General features: G+C 42.9%; 1 protein-coding gene across 1 annotated transcript in view; it reads right to left on the bottom strand.

Moving 5' to 3' along the window:
* hsd11b1la (hydroxysteroid (11-beta) dehydrogenase 1-like a) overlaps positions 1-17015 on the bottom strand; it is a 40752-nt gene extending 23737 nt beyond the window's left edge. The window contains exon 1 of the mRNA XM_028816366.2: positions 16862-17015. Coding sequence (XP_028672199.2) covers positions 16862-16949 — 88 coding nt within the window. The 5' untranslated portion in view covers positions 16950-17015. The remainder of the gene's footprint in view (positions 1-16861) is intronic.
* Positions 17016-20982: the final 3967 nt, after the last annotated feature.

The raw sequence follows: 20982 nt of genomic DNA, 5'->3' as shown, positions 1-20982 counted from the left end.
CAGAATAAACACATCAAAACAATTTTGGTGGGACATAGTTCAAACTCCTGATATTGTGCTGATATATTTATACCGATATTCAAACTTGTCAAAACATCAATGATGTGTATCTCAAAAACCTGACGTGCTGGCTTAATTCCGATTTCACATTTGAAATCAGTGTAAAAAACTTAATAAAGAGCTGGTTGGAAGTTCCCAGTAGCAAACAAAAAATATTTTTTGTAGACCTGTGTAATACAAAAATGAATTATAAGAAAATTTACAAGTTATTTTCTTGAAGTTCTAGTGCCCAGTGCTTTCTGGCGCCTTAGCTGTCCCGTAAACCTGCTCTGGAAAAACAAGTTAGGATGATGGATGGATGCATAGAGAGATGAATGGTGTAAATTTATTTATATTTTTACTGCGTTAAAGCTCCAAGGACCTGATTTTCTTAGGTCCAACAACGTTTTGTCTGAATTTCTTTTAAAAAGCACTTTAGGTCAACTTTTTCTCATTAAACGTACCCATTTATACACACAGTATACCACACAAAATTACAAATATAATACCGAAAAAAGAAATGTAACATAAAGACTGTGAATCAGCTAAAGAGCAGAATCATTTGTAAGAATAGTTGGAGTGCCAACTGGGCCACTTTGTTTAATGATTAAAGTCCAAAAAACCCAACTTGAAAAGGTGCTTGATGGGGCAGTAACTGAAATTAGGCGAGTAAGTTACCTGGTAAGTCAACTGGACTTCTCACCAAGCAGCTTAAGGTCAGAGACGTCTGATATAAGGAGTGTTAGGATGCCAACTAAGAAAGCTCCTCCAGGGGGAGTTGATAAAAAAATTAGGAGCCAATACCTTTGATTTAGGTGCCAAATAACCCAAATGTGTAAAAGATTCATCTTTCTGTCTACATCAACAACATTTATTTATATAGCATATTTTCATACAAATGATGTAGCTCAAAGTGCTTTACATGACAAAGAAAGAGAAAAAACATAAAATAAATAAGAAAATAGAATTAGGGAACACTAATTAACAGAATAAAAGTTAAAGCAAGGTCCGATGGCCAGGGAGGACAGAAAAAACAACAAAAACTCCAGACAGCTGGAGAAAAAAATAAAATCTGCAGGGGTTCCGAGGCCACGAGACCACCTAGTCCCCTCTAGGCATTCTATCTAACATAAATGACCTCAATCAGTCCTCATTTTATTGTCTATTACCTCTCTAACCTCCGTGTACCGTATGTGTGTCTAATTCTTTCCCTTCTGTGCAGTGCATTTTTCCTGTGGACTTTTGTGTCCGTCTTAATGATTTAGGTTTACCGAATGTCACAATAACTTTCACACTATGTACAGCCATTAGGAACTGAGTATTTTATTCAGGCTCGGAGTCTGTGTCACTGAATGTCCATGTCAGAGGAACATTGAGTGTAATTTGGTCTTGTTTCCTCTTTTCTGAAATGACCCAGCAATCTTTTCAAATACATTTTGAAGAATTTTAGCTGTTTAGTGTTCATTTTGTAAGCAGCTGACAGGGGGCTCAGCTCCAGCTGAGGAAATAAGTGCCCCTTCCAGTCAATAGGACAAAAGGGCACAGTGAAGATAGAAGTGGCAATAGATTCTTTTTAAATCAGTTTAGCTCAATGTTAGCTCTCCAGTGTTTATTTTGTAAACAGAAAAGCATTTCAACAACAAAGGCTCAGCTGTGGAAGTGAGTGTCCCCTCCAGTAGATGGGATGGAGAGGCACATTAAATATGAAATTGATATAGACTTTTAAAATACATTTTGAACAAATTTAACTGTATGGTGTTCATTTTGTAAACAGTTTAAAGGGGCATGCATTTCTACAGCAAAGGCTCAGCTGTGGAAATGAGTGCCCCCTCTAGGGGAAGGGATGGAGGGGCAAAGTAGATATGAACGTGCTATAGAAGACTGCCCAATAGGCAATAGGAACTACCCAGTGTTCATTTTGCAAGTGGGCACAGCAGATAAAGATTAGCACTGAATGCGGGCCTCAGTTGCCTCAAAAGCTTCCATATTGTTATTCGGTTCAGTTAGCCATTAAAAGGTGTCAGTTTGCTTGACATCTCACTGCATCCATAATGGCTAACACTGTAGAACACCCTACTACTTCAAGTTTTGTAAAAACATTAAAACTGATCAAACCTGCCATGATCAGTTGTGCTTGTAATATAAAGAAAAATGAGATTCACAGGATAATTAGATTAGGTTAGGTTAGGTTAGATACACTTTATTAATCCCAAAGGGAAATTCATATGCATACAGCAGCAGAAACATAAAAACAAGGACACAGACTTATAGGACAAATAATACAGCAAATTAATCAACTGATATGAAAATAAATAAATAAAATAAATAAATAAAGGTATATTGTTCAGATATGTCAAAATAGTATTTTAATTTAAATTTAATGATTGCCCCAGGAAGAAGCATTGAAATGCCTGACAGTAGTGGGCATACAAGAACCCCAGAGGCGCTTCTTAGCACGCCATGGTGGAATATGCCTGTGGCTAAACGTGCTCCAAGAGAGCTCCTCCCTTTGGATTTTTCATGATAGCATCCAATTTTTCCACCATCCTCTTTTCCATAACAGCTTCCAGTGTGTCCAGGGTTCATCCTGTGATGGCATAGGCTTTCCTGGTAAGTATACTCCGGTATTGTGCTTCTTTTGAGCTCAAGTTGCTTCCCCAGGAGATCATAGCATAGAACGCCACACTGGCTACTATCGGCTGGTAGAACATTTCCAGTAGCTTGCTGCACACATGAAGATCTGAGTCTCCTTAGCAAGTCCAGTCTACTCTGGCCCTTCTTATACAGCCTCTGTGTTGTCATACTAGTTCACTTTGTTGTTTATATGGACCCCTAGGTGCTTGTAGCTCTGCACCACTTCCATGTCCTCTCCCTGGATGGTAACAGGTCTCAGAGGATCCTTGGCCTGCCTAAAGTCTGCCACCAACTCTTTTGTCTTGCTGATGTTGAGTTGCAAGTTGCTGTTCTTGCACCACAAGACAAAGTCCTCCACAGCCTTCCTGTACTCTGACTCGTGTCTATTATTAATGCAGCCTATGATGGACGAGAAAATTTCTGTAGATGGTAAATGCTGGTATTGTGCTGGAGGTCTGTTATGTAAAGGGAGAACAAGAAGGGAGGCAGGACAGTTCCTTGAGGCACTCCAGTATTACACACCACCTTTACTGACACACAGTCCTTGAGCCTCACAAACTGCTGTCTGTTGGTCAGGTAGTCAAAGATCCAGGAGACTGTAGGAGCATCAAGATGCAAAGCCTTGAGGATTTCTTCCAGTTGATGAGGCAGAATGATGTTAAAAGCACTGGAAAAGTCAAAGAACATGATTTTGACTGTGGTGCCAGCTTTGTCCAAGTGGGAGTAGGCTCTGTGGAGTATGTAGATGAGAACATCTTCTACACCCATATGTTTTGATAGGCAAACTGCAGAGGATCCAGATGTTCTGAAACCATGGGCTGTAGCGGTTTTAGGAGCAGCCACTCCAAGGTCTTCATTATGTATGAAGTAAGAACAAATGGTCTTGGGATCATGGGAATGACCTTTCTTCGGCACTGGAACCGCACAGGATGTTTTTCACAGCTGGGGAACCTTCTGCAAATTCAGGGAAACAGAGAACTTTTGTTGTAGGACCCCAAATAGTTGGCTGGCACATGTTTTCAGCTCTCTGGGTTGATTCTATCTGACCCAGAAGCCTTGTTTTTGCAGAGTTTTCCCAGCTCTCTTCTCACTTCATCAGCAGAGACACAAAATTCAGAGAGTGGAGAGGAGCTGGAGACCAAAGGTGTGATGTCATTGTGGGGGAAAGGTTGTGCAAGGTGCGGATGGCAGTTGGGATTCTAGAACTTCCTCAGCTCACTCACAAATGCTAGCAGTGTTGGGGGAAGGAGGGTGTTGGAGGAAGAGGAATGGGGGAATTGGGGGGCTGTACTCACAAGAATGAGTCAAACCTGTTGAAGAACTGGTTCAGTTCATTAGCTTTTTTAAACAGATAAATACAGGATATACAAAGAATTAAATTGAATTAAAAGACAATAAAACCAGAGTAAAATACTAAATTCAATACTAGAAGAAAAGCCTGAACAAATAAGATAATGTGGGATGTAACACACATACAAATTTTCCTGAGCATTTGGACAGAGAGGCAAACTGAAAGAAGGGGCAGAATGTCAGGGTAAGTTGAAAGCCTTCCTTAACAGGTGAGTTTCAAGTTGTTTTCTTAAAGAATGAATGGAGTCAGCTGACTTTTAAATTTAGGGAGGTCATTCCAAAGTCTGGGCACTATACAGCTGAAAGCCATGTCACCTATATAGTGCAGGTTAGTGTGGGGCACAACAAGATGGCCAGAATCAGTGGACTTTAGTGGGAGGACAGGAGCAGGGTGATGGAGGAGGTTACTGATGTAGTGCAGTGCAAGGCCATTTAAAGCTCTGTAGGTTAATAACAGAATTTTATATTCAATCCTGTAAGACACAGGGAGCCAGTGGAGGCAAAGCAGGATGGGTGCTATGTGCACGCTGTTGCCGGTCTGTGTTAGGACTCTAATGAGCCAGGAATGAGCCAACTACTGTGGAATGCTGTATCTCAACAATCCAGACACGGTGTACACAAGAAATCCTACTCTAAGCATTTCTGACGAAGCAGTGGTAGCTGACTGACACCGTTCAGTATATCTATGCCACAGTGTGTGCATATTTGACTTTGCAGATACTGAAACATTTACTTCATTGGTGCTTATGTTTCAGTAACAACTACAAGCAAGTACTCTGTAACGTAACATTACTCACAACTCAAAAAGTTGACATGACTGGGAAAGACTGAAAATGGATCTGAAATCGGCTTGAAATACTGATATAGAAAGGTGAGTTGTGGTTTCTGATGACTACCAAAAACAATTTTTTGTTGCCTTGTGTAATCGATGAGGGAATGTGATAAAAGTATGGACGACTTTCTCAGCATTAGAAAGGAGAGAGGAAAGAGTGAACACGAGATATGTTACAGAGGTGGAAGTAAGAAAGCTTCTCAATGTGGTTTATGTGGGCAGAAAAAGAAAGGGAGGAATCAAAAATGACACCAAGATTCCTTGCATTAGAAGAAGGTCTGATGAGATTACCGTCAAGAGTGACCGAGGAGCTCATTTTCGTAAGTTGTGCTTTACAGGAGTTCAGTTTTGTTGCAAATTAATTTTAAAGAGTTCTGCTCCATCCAGGTTTTAATTTCACTGAGGGAAGTTGTGAGCTGAGAAAGCTCTGATGAAGTTCCACTTTTAACAAAACAAAAAGTAAAATGTCATTGTGAGGCTAATCAGTCACTCTAAACTGAGTGTGTTCTTGTTATGAAACACAAAGTGTCTGTGGATTATGGTAAGATGAGAAGAAAATAACCAGGAGATGACAAATTAGGCCAAAAATCATAGTCAATGAAAACAAAGGTCAAAGTTGACCAGGCACACTAAACACCAGGACAAAATGAGAACTGAAAGTTGAAGACAACAAGGATTTCAGAAAACAAACACAATACTTGATGCTAGAGACTACTTGGTAAAGAAGCTTACTATCACTAATAGGAGTTTAGTTTTAAGATGTGAATCCACCGAGAGATAATGCATACAGGAACTGCCACTATATTGATAACATCATCTCCTGTGACATCACTGATGAAACAATCACGGTCCCACTGTGTCACATAAACAAATGAAAATGGGGCAGGAATGAAATTAAACTTTCTCAAAAGTAACTGATTTTATTAATAAACCAAAAAATAGAGTCTACATAATAATAAAAACATTAAAAACATCCAAAATTAGCATATAAGAAGTGTTAAATGTTATGGTTCTGAGTTGGAAAGGCGTCCCATCCACATCAAACTCTGGCTTTGCATCCACTGACGCCAGAATAAGCTCCAGCTTAATGGGATACGTCACGTCAGGGTTTGTGAGGATGGAGCTTGTTTGCCAGTGTCATCTGCATATTCTCCCCATTAATTTTATGTAATGGAGATCGTTTTCAATAAAAATGCCATTTTAAATGATAATAGTTGTAGTGCGGTGATAGACTGAGAAAACCTGTACTTGTGATGGACTGGATGGTCCTTGAATTTATGTTATTTTTGATTAGATGCCCAGCTCTTTGACTATTTACATTTTCTCACCAATGATGATCAAACACATCATCTTGGGACAGAGTTGAAGAATATCTTCAGGGGTCCACTCCTACTTTATACTGTATAGATATTATAAAGCAGCAGAACCCAAATGTCTGCTCCGACTTTCAAAATACTGATTTCTGCGCAAGCCCTGATCGTGAAACTTCATTTATGAGGTTTGATTGTCATTTTCGCCAGTAGGAGAAAGGGGAACAAAACTGGATGCAACACCTGCTGCTTACATTCAGCCCACCTCTCCTGCTGGTGGTCCTGACAGCACTGCAGCCATTTTAAATGTGTGACACAACTGGTTTTGAACTGCGGTGCAGGTGTTATTGGGGTACAAAGCTCACTAACTGTGCTTCATTGCTTCACAGGGGATCTCCAATCCTCCAAACCAATCGATTGTTGATGGTGTGTCATTTCCTTTTTGGCACTCAATGCTTTGCAGGACACCCCAACCTGTGGATCATTAGTCGAGTGTCTAAGCTTCACATAGAACAAACTTACAAGATTTTTGAGATTTACAAGTTTCAGCACTTTTACATTTTTATTGGAAATGGTGAGGAGGAGTAGTAATTCAGCATTAAAAAGCTGGTACGACACTGGGAAAACTGCATCACAAATGACTATGTAAACAGTTTAAAGGGGCATGCATTTCTACAGCAAAGGCTCAGCTGTGTTGAAAAGAGATGTAATTTACTTTTGAAATTCTTAATAAACAGAGTTAAAAAAAAGTGCAGAAACGTTTTTTGAACGTCCCTCGTATAAAGGTAAATTGCTCGGTTTATATTTAAATTTTACACACTGCGTTAAAAGCTTATTGTTTTTTTTTTTGGTTCAATTGATTCACCTCCAGTACTGTACGTGGTTCGGTTTGTAGTTCAAAAATTTGAACTTTAACGTCTTCATCTTCAAATGTGATGTTGCTTTTGTAGGGGGTGCAAACATTAATTAAACATTTTCTAGGGGTGCGGGGCATAGAAAAGGTTGGGAACCACTAATATAAACACAGATATATAAAGTAATACAATAAAGCAGAACTGCACTCCTGCCCAGTAATATACAGTTAGGTCCATAAATATTTGGGCAGAGACAACTTTTTTCTAATTTTGGTTCTGTACATTACCATAATGAATTTTAAATGAAACAACTCAGATGCAGTTGAAGTGCAGACTTTCAGCTTTAATTCAGTGGGGTGAACAAAACGATTGCATAAAAATGTGAGGGAACTAAAGTATTTTTTGAACACAATCCCTTCATTTCAGGGGCTCAAAAGTAATTGGACAATTGACTCAAAGGCTATTTCATGGGCAGGTGTGGGCAAGTCCGTTGTTATGTCATTATCAATTAAGCAGATAAAAGGCCTGGAGTTGATTTGAGGTGTGCTGCTTGCATGTGGAAGATTCTGCTGTGAACAGACAACATGCAGTCATAGGAGCTCTCCATGCAGGTGAAAGAAGCCATCCTTAAGCTGCGAAAACAGAAAAAACCTGAAGCTGAAAGTCTGCACTTCAACAGCATCTGAGTTGTTTCATTTAAAATTCATTGTGGTAATGTACAGAACCAAAATTAGAAAAAAGTTGTCTGTGTCCAAATATTTATGGATCTAACTGTAGTAGGTAAGTCCTATCTCAATATATATATAAAATCCAACATCTGTCTGTCTGTCTGTCTGTCCGTCCGCTTTTCATGAGAGAACTACTGAATGGATTTAGATCAGGTTTTTTTTCTATAATTTGCATGAACATTCCGGTTGATTTTGCGACTTCTCTCGTCACGCTAATTATCATAGTTCAGTTGCGGCACCGATTTATTTGCACAAATCCGAGAGAGAGGCTGCGGACTGAGGGGAGGGGGAGGCAGAACCTCAGGAGTACGGAGCCAGGTGTGGCCCTCCTCACTCACACACCAGCCTCCGCTTGAGTTTCTCTACCTCTCGCCACGTGTTGGAGCGTACCTTACCTCCTCTTAGCTAGCAATACCTGTTTGTTCAGCAGACATTATCATCTACAGATTGTTAAAGAGTAACGTTTGATGTTTTTGAGAGAGAGATCACAGCTAAGTGTGTTTTAGCTGTGATTATTAAGAAGATTAATTAATTAAAGATATTATTATTAAGAAGTGTATTAAGAACACTTCTTAATAAATTGGTTATTTGAATAACAGGAACATGTCATAGAGTCACAGAGCTAAATGGACACCCTAGCAGCTTTTGAAAAAATAAAATATCGGGAGAGCTTGAGTTGACTCTTTAAAGTCTGTCTGTTCACCTGAGGAATCTGCAGGTCTGACAAAAGAAAGGATTACTTGTGAAGTTACAAAGACTCCATTACCAACCATAGTGTCAATCTTAATTGTTTTCTTTTAACTTTTTGTAAACCAGACCTGGGCAGCAAATTCTGTATAACACACAGAGGTACTTCAAAGTGCCATGGCTACAGTTTTAAAGGCAACATGATGTGAAGCCATGCAAAGTCAGGACAACTGTGCAAGGCCCATGAGATCACGCCAGTCACCTTTGTCCTGTCTCTTCCCTCCCTGCCATAGGATCATGAGGCCCATCAGCACTGACCGTCAAATCACACCTTTTACCTACAGCAGTTTATCTATTACCTTTTATGGCATACATTGCACTAACACCTAAGAAGGCAACTCTTCTCATTCGCATTTTAATCACCTCAACCTGGAACTATCCGCTCCGACTCCTCCTGGCACATTTCAGATTAGCACCTCTAAAGTGGTCTGTGCTGAATGACTTGTCTGTCTGAGATCACAGCGGTGCAGTTATCATTACATCATGGTCCCTGCATTGGGCACAATCCAGCAGGGATAGGCTTCAGTCTCTGGATCTCATGACTGGTGTGAAATTTCCATACAGAGAAGTCAGTATGCCATTTTTTATGGTGAGGTGGCAGTAATTCTTTTAAGTGTAATGCAAAATAAAAAAAAAAAAGTCAGCATGTCGTTGAGATAAAACTCATAGAGAGAAGGGTACAAAGGGAACAATGGCAACTCCAGCTTGAAGTAACTTGAGGACACACAGGACGATAAAATAAGAAATGCATGTCACTTCATCCTGAGGCTGTTATTTGAAGTATAAGGGGAGGATAACTGAGGAGGGCATCATAAAAGTGAAATAAAGCTAAAAACACTGAATTGGGCCAAGCCAGGAATACAAAATTGTAAAAAAAAAAAAAAAAGTTTGTTAATCTTACTCAAAATTATTACTTTTCTAATCCTCAAAACGTGTTATTCCCAATTTTCCTATACAATGTTAAATTAAATTGATTTTAATTTAAAACAGTCAAACTTTATATACATGACTATCCCATATTTGCATAAAGTGTGATATTTTGCATAAAGACCCGCCCCTTTTGTTGACAACACATTCAGAGGGATCCTCCCACCTTTGCAAACTTGGAAAGAAAGTCAAAGACTTAATAAATTGAGTTTTGTGAGGTTGTGGAAGCCAATTTATGAGACTTTTTTTAATACTTGTCACCCACCCTTCATCAGAAAAGCATTTTTTTCTTTATTTCCAAAACATCAATTTCATTAGTAGCAGAGTGGTGGCTCTGAGGCTAGGGATCTGCACTGGTAATCGGAAGGTTGCCGGTTTGAATCCTGTAAATGCCAATAGGGACTCTCTCTGTTGGGCCCTTGAGCAAGGCCCTTAACCTGCAATTGCTGAGCGCTTTGAGTAGTGAGAAAAGTGCTAAATAAATGTAAAGAATTATTATTAATGTTGTCACACACGTGCACATGGGAGGCAGCTAAAGGGCCTGAATAATGGTAATTCCAAGCCAGACCAGGGGGTGGCGCGGTGCTCTGACTTTCTCTCTCAATCCTCTGCAGACCACCCATGGGAAATCCTGCACGCTTCCGGCACCTATGATGATGTCACTTCTGGTTTTCTGGTGCCTCACTTCCTGTCCCAGGCTTTAAGGCCACCATCTTTGCTACTCTTAATCAGTTCTGTTTTGGACTTGAAACTGAACACATCTCCTCTTAAACAAACCCATTTTGCAGCCACGGCTTAATGTTTGGGTGGCTGCCCCAAACCTTTTTGATGTCTTCTGTCTATTTTTGTGACAATGTTAAGATTGCATGAAAATTGCAATCAACCAAAATATAACTTGATTGCCTTATGTGGCATTAACTGAATGACTAGACACTTAATCAATTTAGCACTGTTGATACAATTTGAACATTTATTACACAAGATGTAATTCATTAGTATTGCTGTCCACAGCTATGTGAAGACAAAATGCTGTAATGCAGGGGTCTCCAACTCCAGTCCTGGAGAGCTACATGTGGCTGCAAGTTTTCATTCAAACTCTTTTCTTAATTAGTGACCAGTGTTTGCTGCTAATTAAATATTTCCCTTTATTTTCATTGACTTTTCTTGAGACTTTGACTGCTGAATTGATTCTTGTTTTCCTTAAACGGCACCTAAACATAAATTTGATGTGAAGTGAGCCAACAGATGAGCAACTAAGTTGGGGCCTCAAACTCCAACCAACTTCACTTCATTCAGTTTCTTAACTTGAAGCAAATTCTCATTGCTAATTAAACCCGTTATTTAATTCCATGGTTCTCATTCTGCCATGGCAGACATTTTCAAAACTGTTGGTTTTCTTTTTTAAGAGTGCTGGCTGTCAAAATGTTTTGAGGACCTGAGCAGATCAACATTACTGAGGCCTTCACCTTTCTTTATTTTCAGTTATTGTGTGATGGGCACAGGTTGTTGTTTATGTGTTGGTTCATTTTGTGTCTTAATATTGTTTGGTTACTAATTAAGGAAAAATTCAAATTAAGGCAAAGAGTTAATTAGCAGCAAAATCTGGTCAATAATTAAGAAAAGGGTTAAAATGAAAACCTGCAGCCATAGTAGCTCTCCAGGACTGGAGTTGGAGACCCTTGCTATAATGTATATCTTTTGTGTAAGTCCATTTAGTTTGTACATTAAATCCAGTAAAATAAAACAATTTTGTGGTTGTGTTAGTTAGTTTAGTTTCTTGAACATAAGGAAACATATTTGGTCTAACTTGACCACCTTGTGTTGACTGAGTGTAAGTCATTTAAGGAGACAGTACTAATACTTTCATTTACAATTTACACAACTCAATTTTGTGGAAATGGTTGACACAGCACAGTTAAGTAATTCCAGAAAAATATTTTTTGGATGAAACCCTGATGCAGTATGCAAAGAAACCTGTACCTCGGGAGAAGATTTGTTTTTTAGCAAGACAACGACTCCGAGCATAAAGCCAAAACAGCACAGAAATGGCTTTACAACAACAATACAAATGTCCTGCAGTGGCCGAGTCAGAGTCCAGATCTCAATCCAAATGAGACTGTGTGACAGGACTTGACAAAGGCTCTTCAATCACAACCACCATGAAACCTGATAGAGCTTGAGGAGTTTCACAGAATGGCAATGTGGAGATGTGCAAAGCTAACAGAGAGAGAAAAAGCACAAAGACTCAAGGCTGTCATGACTGCCGAAGGTGCCTCTACTAAATACTGACTTCAAGGTGTGAAGACTTATGTGATTATGTTTTATATTTGTAATTAATTGATATCACAGAATTCAACAATAAAAATGTAAAAACTCCAAAAGGGTTTCTGCAGGAACACTCTGGGAAACTCTAAAGGCCTTCTTAAGAGGACAGATTATTTCATATCTTTCCCACAGGAATAAATTAGAAACCAACTAAGCAATTCTCCTTTGGCTAAGCTATCCTTCTCAGGGGTGGGGTTTGATTTGTCTTCAATTTTTTTTTTGGTCATAAATTGATCTATTTGTATGGAATGATTACAATAAAATTAATAAATAAAATTTCAAAAAAAAAAAAACTCCAAAAGGGTAAATACTTTTTATAAGCAGTGTACACAATTCAAATTACATTCTTATTATATTGGACTAAAGCGAAGGACAGGGGAGCAGGGGAGGAAAAAAAATTTTTAAAATAGCAAAAATTAACTATGTGACACTATTAAAATGCCCTTAACTGTCCCTGATACCCCATCATCATAAAGTACTAACAAGCAGGAGCTGCTGGGATAAATCCTAACATGTCACAACAGAAATAAAAACCATCAGGCAGTTTTATAAAAAGATTACACACTTTTAATACCATGTGAGTGGGTGCATTAGCATTAAGTCAACCTGCTTTTTATAGCAGCTTTCCTGCAGGTGCCCACTCATCATCCTGCACATCAGCCCACTGGGGGCTGTCCATGCTAAAGGGGAGCTATATTATGAAAACGGTTAGGAATCAAGTGACTTGAACTGTTTAAAATAAAGCTGTGTAATAAAGCTCTACCATACATCTAAAACAAGGTGATATATAAAAGTAGCACTCCAGTGAGCCCGGATCGCTCACCTCTGGACCGTAAAACCATGCCTGTTATATGCCCTTCATGGATTTTCAGTAGAAGAAGGCAACGTGGGTCCCCCTTCCCATGGGCTCACCACCTATGGGAGGGGCCAAGGAGGTCGGGTGCAGTGTGAGTTGGGTGGTGGCCGAAGGCGGGGACCTTGGCGGTCCGATCCTCGGCTACAGAAGCTGGCTCTTGGGACGTGGAATGTCACCTCTCTGAAGGGGAAGGAGCCTGAGCTAGTGCGCGAAGTTGAGAGGTTCCGGCTAGATATAGTCGGACTCACCTCGACGCACAGCTTGGACTCTGGAACCAATCTCCTTGAGAGGGGCTGGACTCTGTGCCACTCTGGAGTTGCCCCCGGTGAGAGGCGCCGAGCGGGTGTGGGTATACTTATTGCCCCCCGACTTGGAGCCTGTACATTGGGGTTTACCCCGGTGGACGAGAGGGTAGCCTCCCTTCGCCATCGGGTGGGGGGACGGGTCCTAACTGTTGTTTGTGCATATGCACCGAACAGCAGTTCGGAGTACCCACCCTTTTTGGAGTCCCTGGAGGGGGTGCTAGAGGGCATACCTTCTGGGGACTCCCTCGTTCTGCTGGGAGACTTCAATGCTCACGTGGGCAATGACAGTGAGACCTGGAAGGGCGTGATTGGGAGGAATGGCCCCCCCGATCTGAACCCGAGCGGTGTTTTGTTATTGGACTTCTGTGCTCGTCACGGATTGTTCATAACGAACACCATGTTCAAGCATAGGGGTGTTCATATGTGCACTTGGCACCAGGACACCCTAGGCCTCAGTTCGATGATCGACTTTGTGGTCGTGTCGTCGGACTTGCGGCCACATGTCTTGGACACTCGGGTGAAGAGAGGGGCGGAGCTGTCAACTGATCACCACCTGGTGGTGAGTTGGCTTCGATGGTGGGGGAGGATGCCGGTCAGGCGTGGTAGGCCCAAACGTGTTGTGAGGGTCTGCTGGGAACGTCTGGCAGAGCCCCCTGTCAGAAGTAGCTTCAACTCCCACCTCCGGCAGAACTTCGACCACATCCCGAGGGAGGTGGGGGACATTGAGTCCGAATGGGCCATGTTCCGTGCCTCTATTGTTGAGGCAGCTGACCGGAGCTGTGGCCGTAAGGTGGTCGGTGCCTGTCGTGGCGGCAATCCCCGAACCCGTTGGTGGACACCGGCGGTGAAGGATGCCGTCAAGCTGAAGAAGGAGTCCTACAGGACCCAGCTGATAGGTACCGGCAGGCCAAGCGGAATGCGGCTTTGGTGGTTGCTGAGGCAAAAACTCGGGCGTGGGAGGAGTTTGGGGAGGCCATGGAGAACGCCTTTCAGACGGCTTCGAGGAGATTCTGGTCCACCATCCGGCGTCTCAGGAAGGGGAAGCAGTGCAGTGTCAACACTGTATATGGTGGGGATGGTGCACTGCTGACCTCGACTCGGGACATTGTGGGTCGGTGGGGGGAGTACTTCGAAGACCTCCTCAATCCCATTAATGTGCCTTCCAATGAGGAAGCAGAGCCTGGGGACTCAGAGGTGGGCTCCCCCATCTCTGGGACTGAGGTCACCGAGGTGGTCAAAAAACTCCTTTGTGGCAGGGCCCCGGGGGTGGATGAGATACGCCCGGAGTTCCTCAAGGCTCTGGATGTTGTAGGACTGTCTTGGTTAACACGCCTCTGCAACATCGCATGGACATCAGGGACAGTGCCTCTGGATTGGCAGACCGGGGTGGTGGTCCCCCTCTTTAAGAAGGGGGATCTGAGGGTGTGTTCCAACTACAGAGGGATCACACTCCTCAGCCTTCCTGGAAAAGTCTATTCAGGGGTCCTGGAGAGGAGGGTCCGTCGGATAGTCGAGCCTTGGATTCAGGAGGAACAGTGTGGTTTTCGTCCTGGTCGCGGAACAGTGGACCAGCTCTATACCCTTAGCAGGGTCCTGGAGGGTGCATGGGAGTTTGCCCAACCAGTCTACATGTGTTTTGTGGACTTGGAAAAGGCATTCGACCGTGTCCCTCGGGGAATCCTGTGGGGGTACTCCGAGAGTATGGGGTACCGGCCTCCTTGATAAGGGCTGTTCGGTCCCCTGTACGATCGTTGCCAGAGCCTGGTCCGCATTGCCGGCAGTAAGTCGAACCCGTTTCCAGTGAGAGTTGGACTCCGCCAGGGCTGCCCTTTGTCACCGATTCTGTTCATAACTTTTATGGACAGAATTTCTAGGCGCAGCCAGGGTGTTGAGGGGGTCCGGTTTGGTGGGCTCAGGATTGGGTCACTGCTTTTTGCAGATGATGTTGTCCTGTTTGCTTCATCAGGCCGTGATCTTCAGCTCTCTCTGGATCGGTTTCGCAGCCGAGTGTGAAGCGGCTGGATGAGAATCAGCACCTCCAAATCCGAGACCATGGTCCTCAGCCGGAAAAGGGTGGAGTGCCCTCTCAGGGTTGGTAGCGAGATCTTGCCCCAAGTGGAGGAGTTCAAGTATCTCGGGGTCTTGTTCACGAGTGAGTGAAGAATGGAGTGTGAGATCGACAGGCGGATCGGTGCGGCATCCGCAGTAATGCGGGCGTTGCATCGGTCTGTTGTGGTGAAAAAGGAGCTGAGCCGCAAGGTGAAGCTCTCAATTACCAGTCGATCTATGTTCCTACCCTCACCTATGGTCATGAGCTATGGGTAGTGACCGAAAGAACGAGATCGCGAATACAAGCGGCTGAAATGAGTTTCCTCCGTAGGGTGTCTGGGCTTTCCCTTAAAGATAGGGTGAGAAGCTCAGTCATCCAGGAGGGGCTCAGAGTAGAGCCGCTGCTCCTCCGCATCGAGAGGAGTCAGATGAGGTGGCTCGGGCATCTGATCAGGATGCCTCCTGGACGCCTCCCTGGTGAGGTGTTCCGGGCACGTCTAGCCAGGAGGAGGCCCCGGGGAAGACCCAGGACACGTTGGAGGGATTCTCCCGGAAGAGCTAGGAGAAGTGGCCAGGGAAAGAGAAGTCTGGGCATCTCTGCTCAAGCTGCTGCCTCCGCGACCCGACCTCGGATAAGCGGGAGACTATGCATGGATGGATGGATGGATTTTCAGTTATATCAGCCAAGAAAACTAAAAAGAGTAGGATTTCATGGAGTCACTGGCAGTGACTGGTCACTCCAGCCCCTTTTACTCCACTCCAATTCATTCAAGCGGCCATGTGTTTGCCAATGCTGTTAATTTGTATTGCCATTCCAAGTGAGCTTGAGCAAGATGATATTTTTTAACTTGTTCTAGAAACGTTTAATTGGTTGTAAATTATAAAGCTATGAGACTTCTTTATTTTGAGGCTTCTCCCACCACAGATCTCAGCGCCTTGCCGCTCCCTCTGTCTGTGGACGCCGTCGGCGGCTCATTGGGTTATATCGTTCAAGTGTCAACTCCTGTTTGCACTTTCTGGGGGATTTTAACTTTCTGGCGTGGCTTGAAATTGAGTCTATGATCATGTGTTCAGTTATGGGACCTCCTTCTGCACTATCTACAATGTACAGTTCTGCGCGGATTTCAGATGTAAAAATTGTTAGGCCGAATTGTCGGCGCCCAAAACTGTTCAAATGTTCTCATTCTAATCACGTTCAAAGGATTTCTGTCCACTCCGCCCCCATCACCACACCACTCGAGATAGACAGAAATCTTCTGTGTAATTGTGTAATGAAATATTATCTTGCGAAATGCACTTTGAATTCCAAAGTCTGCCCGATACTATATTACAGCTCGCTGACCCTGACAATTTGCGCAACTCCATTTAACTTTAATGGACAGGTGGTATTCACGGTTTTAATTACATCGTTGTAGCTCCTGGGCATACCCAGCTCTGCAAACAATAAAGCATTTATACGTTAATTCATTCCTTTCCCATTTATTATAAGTAATAATGTCCCCGAAAAATCACATTTAATGGAAAAATCTCACAGATGAGGGAAGGGCGACCGTCTCTTGAGAATACTGACACTGCACACAAGTGACACACACTGTTCTGGTGATGACTCTCCCGTTCGTGGATGTGATATGATCTACTCGCTCGCTGTCTCCACGAATGAATTATATTTGTTATAAGCGGCATAAAAGTAGCAGAAAGTCATAGCCGCGTCGGCCACATGTCCAAGTCATCACGAAGTTCAGTCACGCACTCGCGAAGAATCCCGCGCATCTAACAAACCTACATGCAACAATAATAAATGCACATTAAAAACTGTTCCAAATGCACGGCACTAAGGGTGCATAAGGCATCTGTTCCCGCTTATTATTATGCCCCCCAAATCCCGCACCCCTGTTCTGCTCTCACCTGGATCAAAAGTGTCTCTCCACTGGTAAGCGATGTACGCTGCGCTTAACACGCTCCAAAAGAGTAGCACTTTCAGCACGCGTCCCATGGTGGCTGTCTTCTTCTCTTTATTTCCTTCCGAAGCACCCCTCTGCCCAAAAAAAAAATAAATAAATAAATTAGCAATTTTCGTTCTATGGGACTAACCATTCCGCTCCACCTCCTGATCCGCCCACTTTGGAATTTTCAACTTTGGAAACTCCTTGCAGTGTGCAAACAGGATACACGGCTCTTGTGTAATGAAGGGACTGTCAACGCTGGATGCTGCTTGCCGATTTAGTAGCTTACTAGCTTGACTAGAATATCTTCGGAAAACAGTTATTTTAACTCAAAAGCAAACAACAAGAAGCAGCGCTAAACGTGCCACCTCGCCGCTGGTCAGTGTGACAATCGGTCAATCAATCAATCAGTCGCTGAAGACGTTAGTACAGTAGTCATATTCCAGTTCCACACTCAGTTTGAATACATAACACAATAATAACAAGCCACAGACCACAGATGAGATAGATAGATAGATAGATAGATAGATAGATAGATAGATAGATAGATAGATAGATAGATAGATAGATAGATAGATAGATAGATTTGAACCGCATCGCTGAAGCAGACAGGTAAGTTTTCGCCCAGCCGGCCGACGGGGGGAAGACAACTTGGGACGGCTCACGTAGGACGAGATGGTAGCGTCCGGCCGCACCTTAGACACATAGATAGATAGATAGATAGATAGATAGATAGATAGATAGATAGATAGATAGATAGATAGATAGATAGATAGATAGATTGTGCAAGGGGAAATTTGGTTAGTAACAGAAGCTCTTTAAATGCATAAATACAGTACATACATATATAGATTAATACATCCACTGTGGTCTGAAGACACGCCAGAATGAATATAAGAAAGAAAATTAAAAAGAAAGAAAACTTCTGTCATGGCAGTCACAGTCAAAGTGAGGTGTTATACGGGTGTATTGCTGTTGGTATATAGGAGTCTTTTGTAGCATGTCTTGACACACTCCGAGTAAGATGTAGAAACATCTCTGTGGTAGTATCGGATGCCCTTGAGTGTCATCTCAAGTGTCATAGCAAAGAGTCTGAATGCTAGTGTCTATGTGATATTTCATATTTTTAATAAATTTACACAAATTTCTAAAATCCTTTGTCATTCTGGGATACTGAGTGTTGGTTTATAAGGGAAAAATGTAAATGATCTGAGCATAAGGCTGCAACATAACAAACTGTGAAAAAAGTGAAGGATTCTGAATACTATACTTATAGTGATGTGTGGGTCACAGACTTGTGGAAGCAAGTCCAAGTTTCCAAAAAAAAAAATCACCTTTATTATTGTCAAGAAAGGAATAAGGAATATAATCAAAGCATTTATCCAACACAGCAAGTATGCGGTGGCATTGACGTCACTCTGTTCAAGTTCAAGTTTCCTTCTTCTGATTAAAAGAACAGATAGCCATCCTAGTAGAGAAGACAGAAAGTGAGCAAAAGACCAGAACAATGGACGCTTTTAAATGTTCTCTGCATCCGCCAGCAGGCAACAGACATGTTACGTGTGAAGCCTGCGAACTTGCAGGTGCACCGGCTGCGGACAACCAGTCCCAGCCTGCATTAACCGGTGCAAAGTGTCGGTGCAAAGCAGTGGCGTAGCGTAGTGGGGGCAGCAGGGGCGGCCGCCCTGGGCGGCACATTTAGGGGGCGGCAAAATTTCACAATAAATAATAATAATATCTTGTAAAAATTTGAACCATACCTAAATAAGGGGGCGGCGGAATTTTCCTCTGCCCCGTGCGGCTGACACCCATGCTACGCTACTGGTGCAAAGTGCACATGGGGGAGTGCCAGGGCCTCTAAAACACACACACACACACACACACACAAACACACATAGTAATGGATGCCATGCATGGGCTGACATCTCTGTCAGATCGGACAGAGGATATGGGAGGCTATGATAATGAGTGGTGGGCAAGAAAGGACACAGGATGTTCCTTACCTTAAACCAGGAGCTAGACAGGAGATGCCACGGTGGATACATTGTCACACTGCGATGGGAGGCCAATATAATGGAGCATCTGGGGGAGACGAAACATCAAGAGTACATTTTCCCCCAAAACACTGGAGGGCAGCATCCCTGGGCCTTGCTACCCATTCAGAAACCCGCAGAGTATGCTGGGAACTGTAGTGTCATGGAGTAGCCCTGCTGAGTTCCTTGGGTGTTGCCAGGGGGGGGTTCTGTGAGGGTTCATAAACCCTAATTTATTAGACTTTCAATTGACCCATAAGTGCTTCCTGCGGGGAATGCCCTGGCATCAGAAGTACTCCCGTTTCATAGATAAAAGGAACCACTCTGCCTCTTCCAGGCGAGTTGGAGTCAGGTGGAAGGAGGACAAAACTCACAAGGGAGGAGTGGAGGAAGGAATGAAAAGAGAGGGAAAAAAGAATAATTGTGTTTATTCAATGTGTAAGAAGCTTTCGTAAAGTATTTTTGATAATAAACATTTTCTTTGAGCCTGTGACTTTTGTACAGTACAGTTGTGTATGAGGTTTGGTGTGCTGCAACACCCCTACATGTCACTATATATATATCAACTACATAATAAAATACTAAGGTCTGTGTGTCCAGTCCCTCTGGGTAATCTGATTGGTCAGTTTAGCTTTAGTGATGCAACAAAGAGGAAGTGTGAGTGTGAGACACACGAGAAGGAGGAAAGGCGTATGATGCTGAGAGAGTCACCTTCAAAGACAGAAGGCATAATTGCAGACAGGAGGTGAGAAAGGCACCTCAAGAACAATGACAGATTTTGAGAAGCAGGTGAAGAATGGTTCTGACACACGCAAATACTGAGGAAAAGCTCTGAAAGTACATGTAGGGATAGCAAATATTTTTGAATCATTCTATTACCTGTCTGTGATATATATTTATAATTTATCATATATATATATATATATATATATATATATATATACACACACAGTGCATCCGGAAAGTATTCACAGTGCATCACTTTTTTCACATTTTGTTATGTTACAGCCTTATTCCAAAATGGATTAAATTCATTTGTTTCCTCAGTATTCTACACACAACACCCCATAATGACAATGTGAAAAAAGTTTACTTGAGGTTTTTGCAAATTTATTAAAAATAAAAAAACTGAGAAATCACATGTACATAAGTATTCACAGCCTTTGCTCAATACTTTGTTGATGCAGCTTTGGCAGCAATTACAGCCTCAAGTCTTTTTGAATATGATGTCACAAGTTTGGCACACCAATCCTTGGCCAGTTTCGCCCATTCCTCTTTGCAGCACCTCTCAAGCTCCATCAGGTTGGATGGGAAGCGTCGGTGCACAGCAATTTTAAGATCTCTCCAGAGATGTTCAATCGGTTTCAAGTCTGGGCTCTGGCTGGGCAACTCAAGGACATTCACAGAGTTGTCTTGAAGCCACTTCTTTGATATCTTGGCTGTGTGCTTAGGGTCATTGCCCTGCTGAAAGGTGAACCGTCGCCCCAGTCTGAGGTCAAGAGTGCTCTGGAGCAGGTTTTCATCCAGGATGTCTCTGTACATTGCTGCAGTCATCTTTCCCTTTATCCTGACTAGTCTCCCAGTCCCTGCCGTTGAAAAACATCCCCACAGCATGATGCTGCCACCACCATGCTTCACTGTAGGGATGGTGCCAGGTTTCCTCCAAACATGACGCCTGGCATTCACACCAAAGAGTTCAATCTTTGTCTCATCAGATCAGAGAATTTTCTTTCTCATGGTCTGAGAGTCCTTCAGGTGCCTTTTGGCAAACTCCAAGCGGGCTGCCATGTGCCTTTTGCTAGGGAGTGGCTTCCGTCTGGCCACTCTACCATACAGACCTGAGTGGTGGATTGCTGCAGAGATGGTTGTCCTTCTGGAAGGTTGTCTCTCCACAGAGGACCTCTGGAGCTCTGACAGAGTGACCATCGGGTTCTTGGTCACCTCCCTGACTAAGGCCCTTCTCCCCCGATCGCTCAATTTAGATGGCCGGCCAGCTCTAGGAAGAGTCCTGGTGATTTCGAACTTCTTCCACTTATGGATGATGGCGGCC

Source organism: Erpetoichthys calabaricus, chromosome 12, assembly GCF_900747795.2.
Source record: "Erpetoichthys calabaricus chromosome 12, fErpCal1.3, whole genome shotgun sequence".
NCBI lineage: Eukaryota > Metazoa > Chordata > Cladistia > Polypteriformes > Polypteridae > Erpetoichthys > Erpetoichthys calabaricus.
The sequence above is the reverse complement of the archived record's forward strand: the minus strand, read 5'-3'. Positions and strand labels throughout refer to the sequence as shown.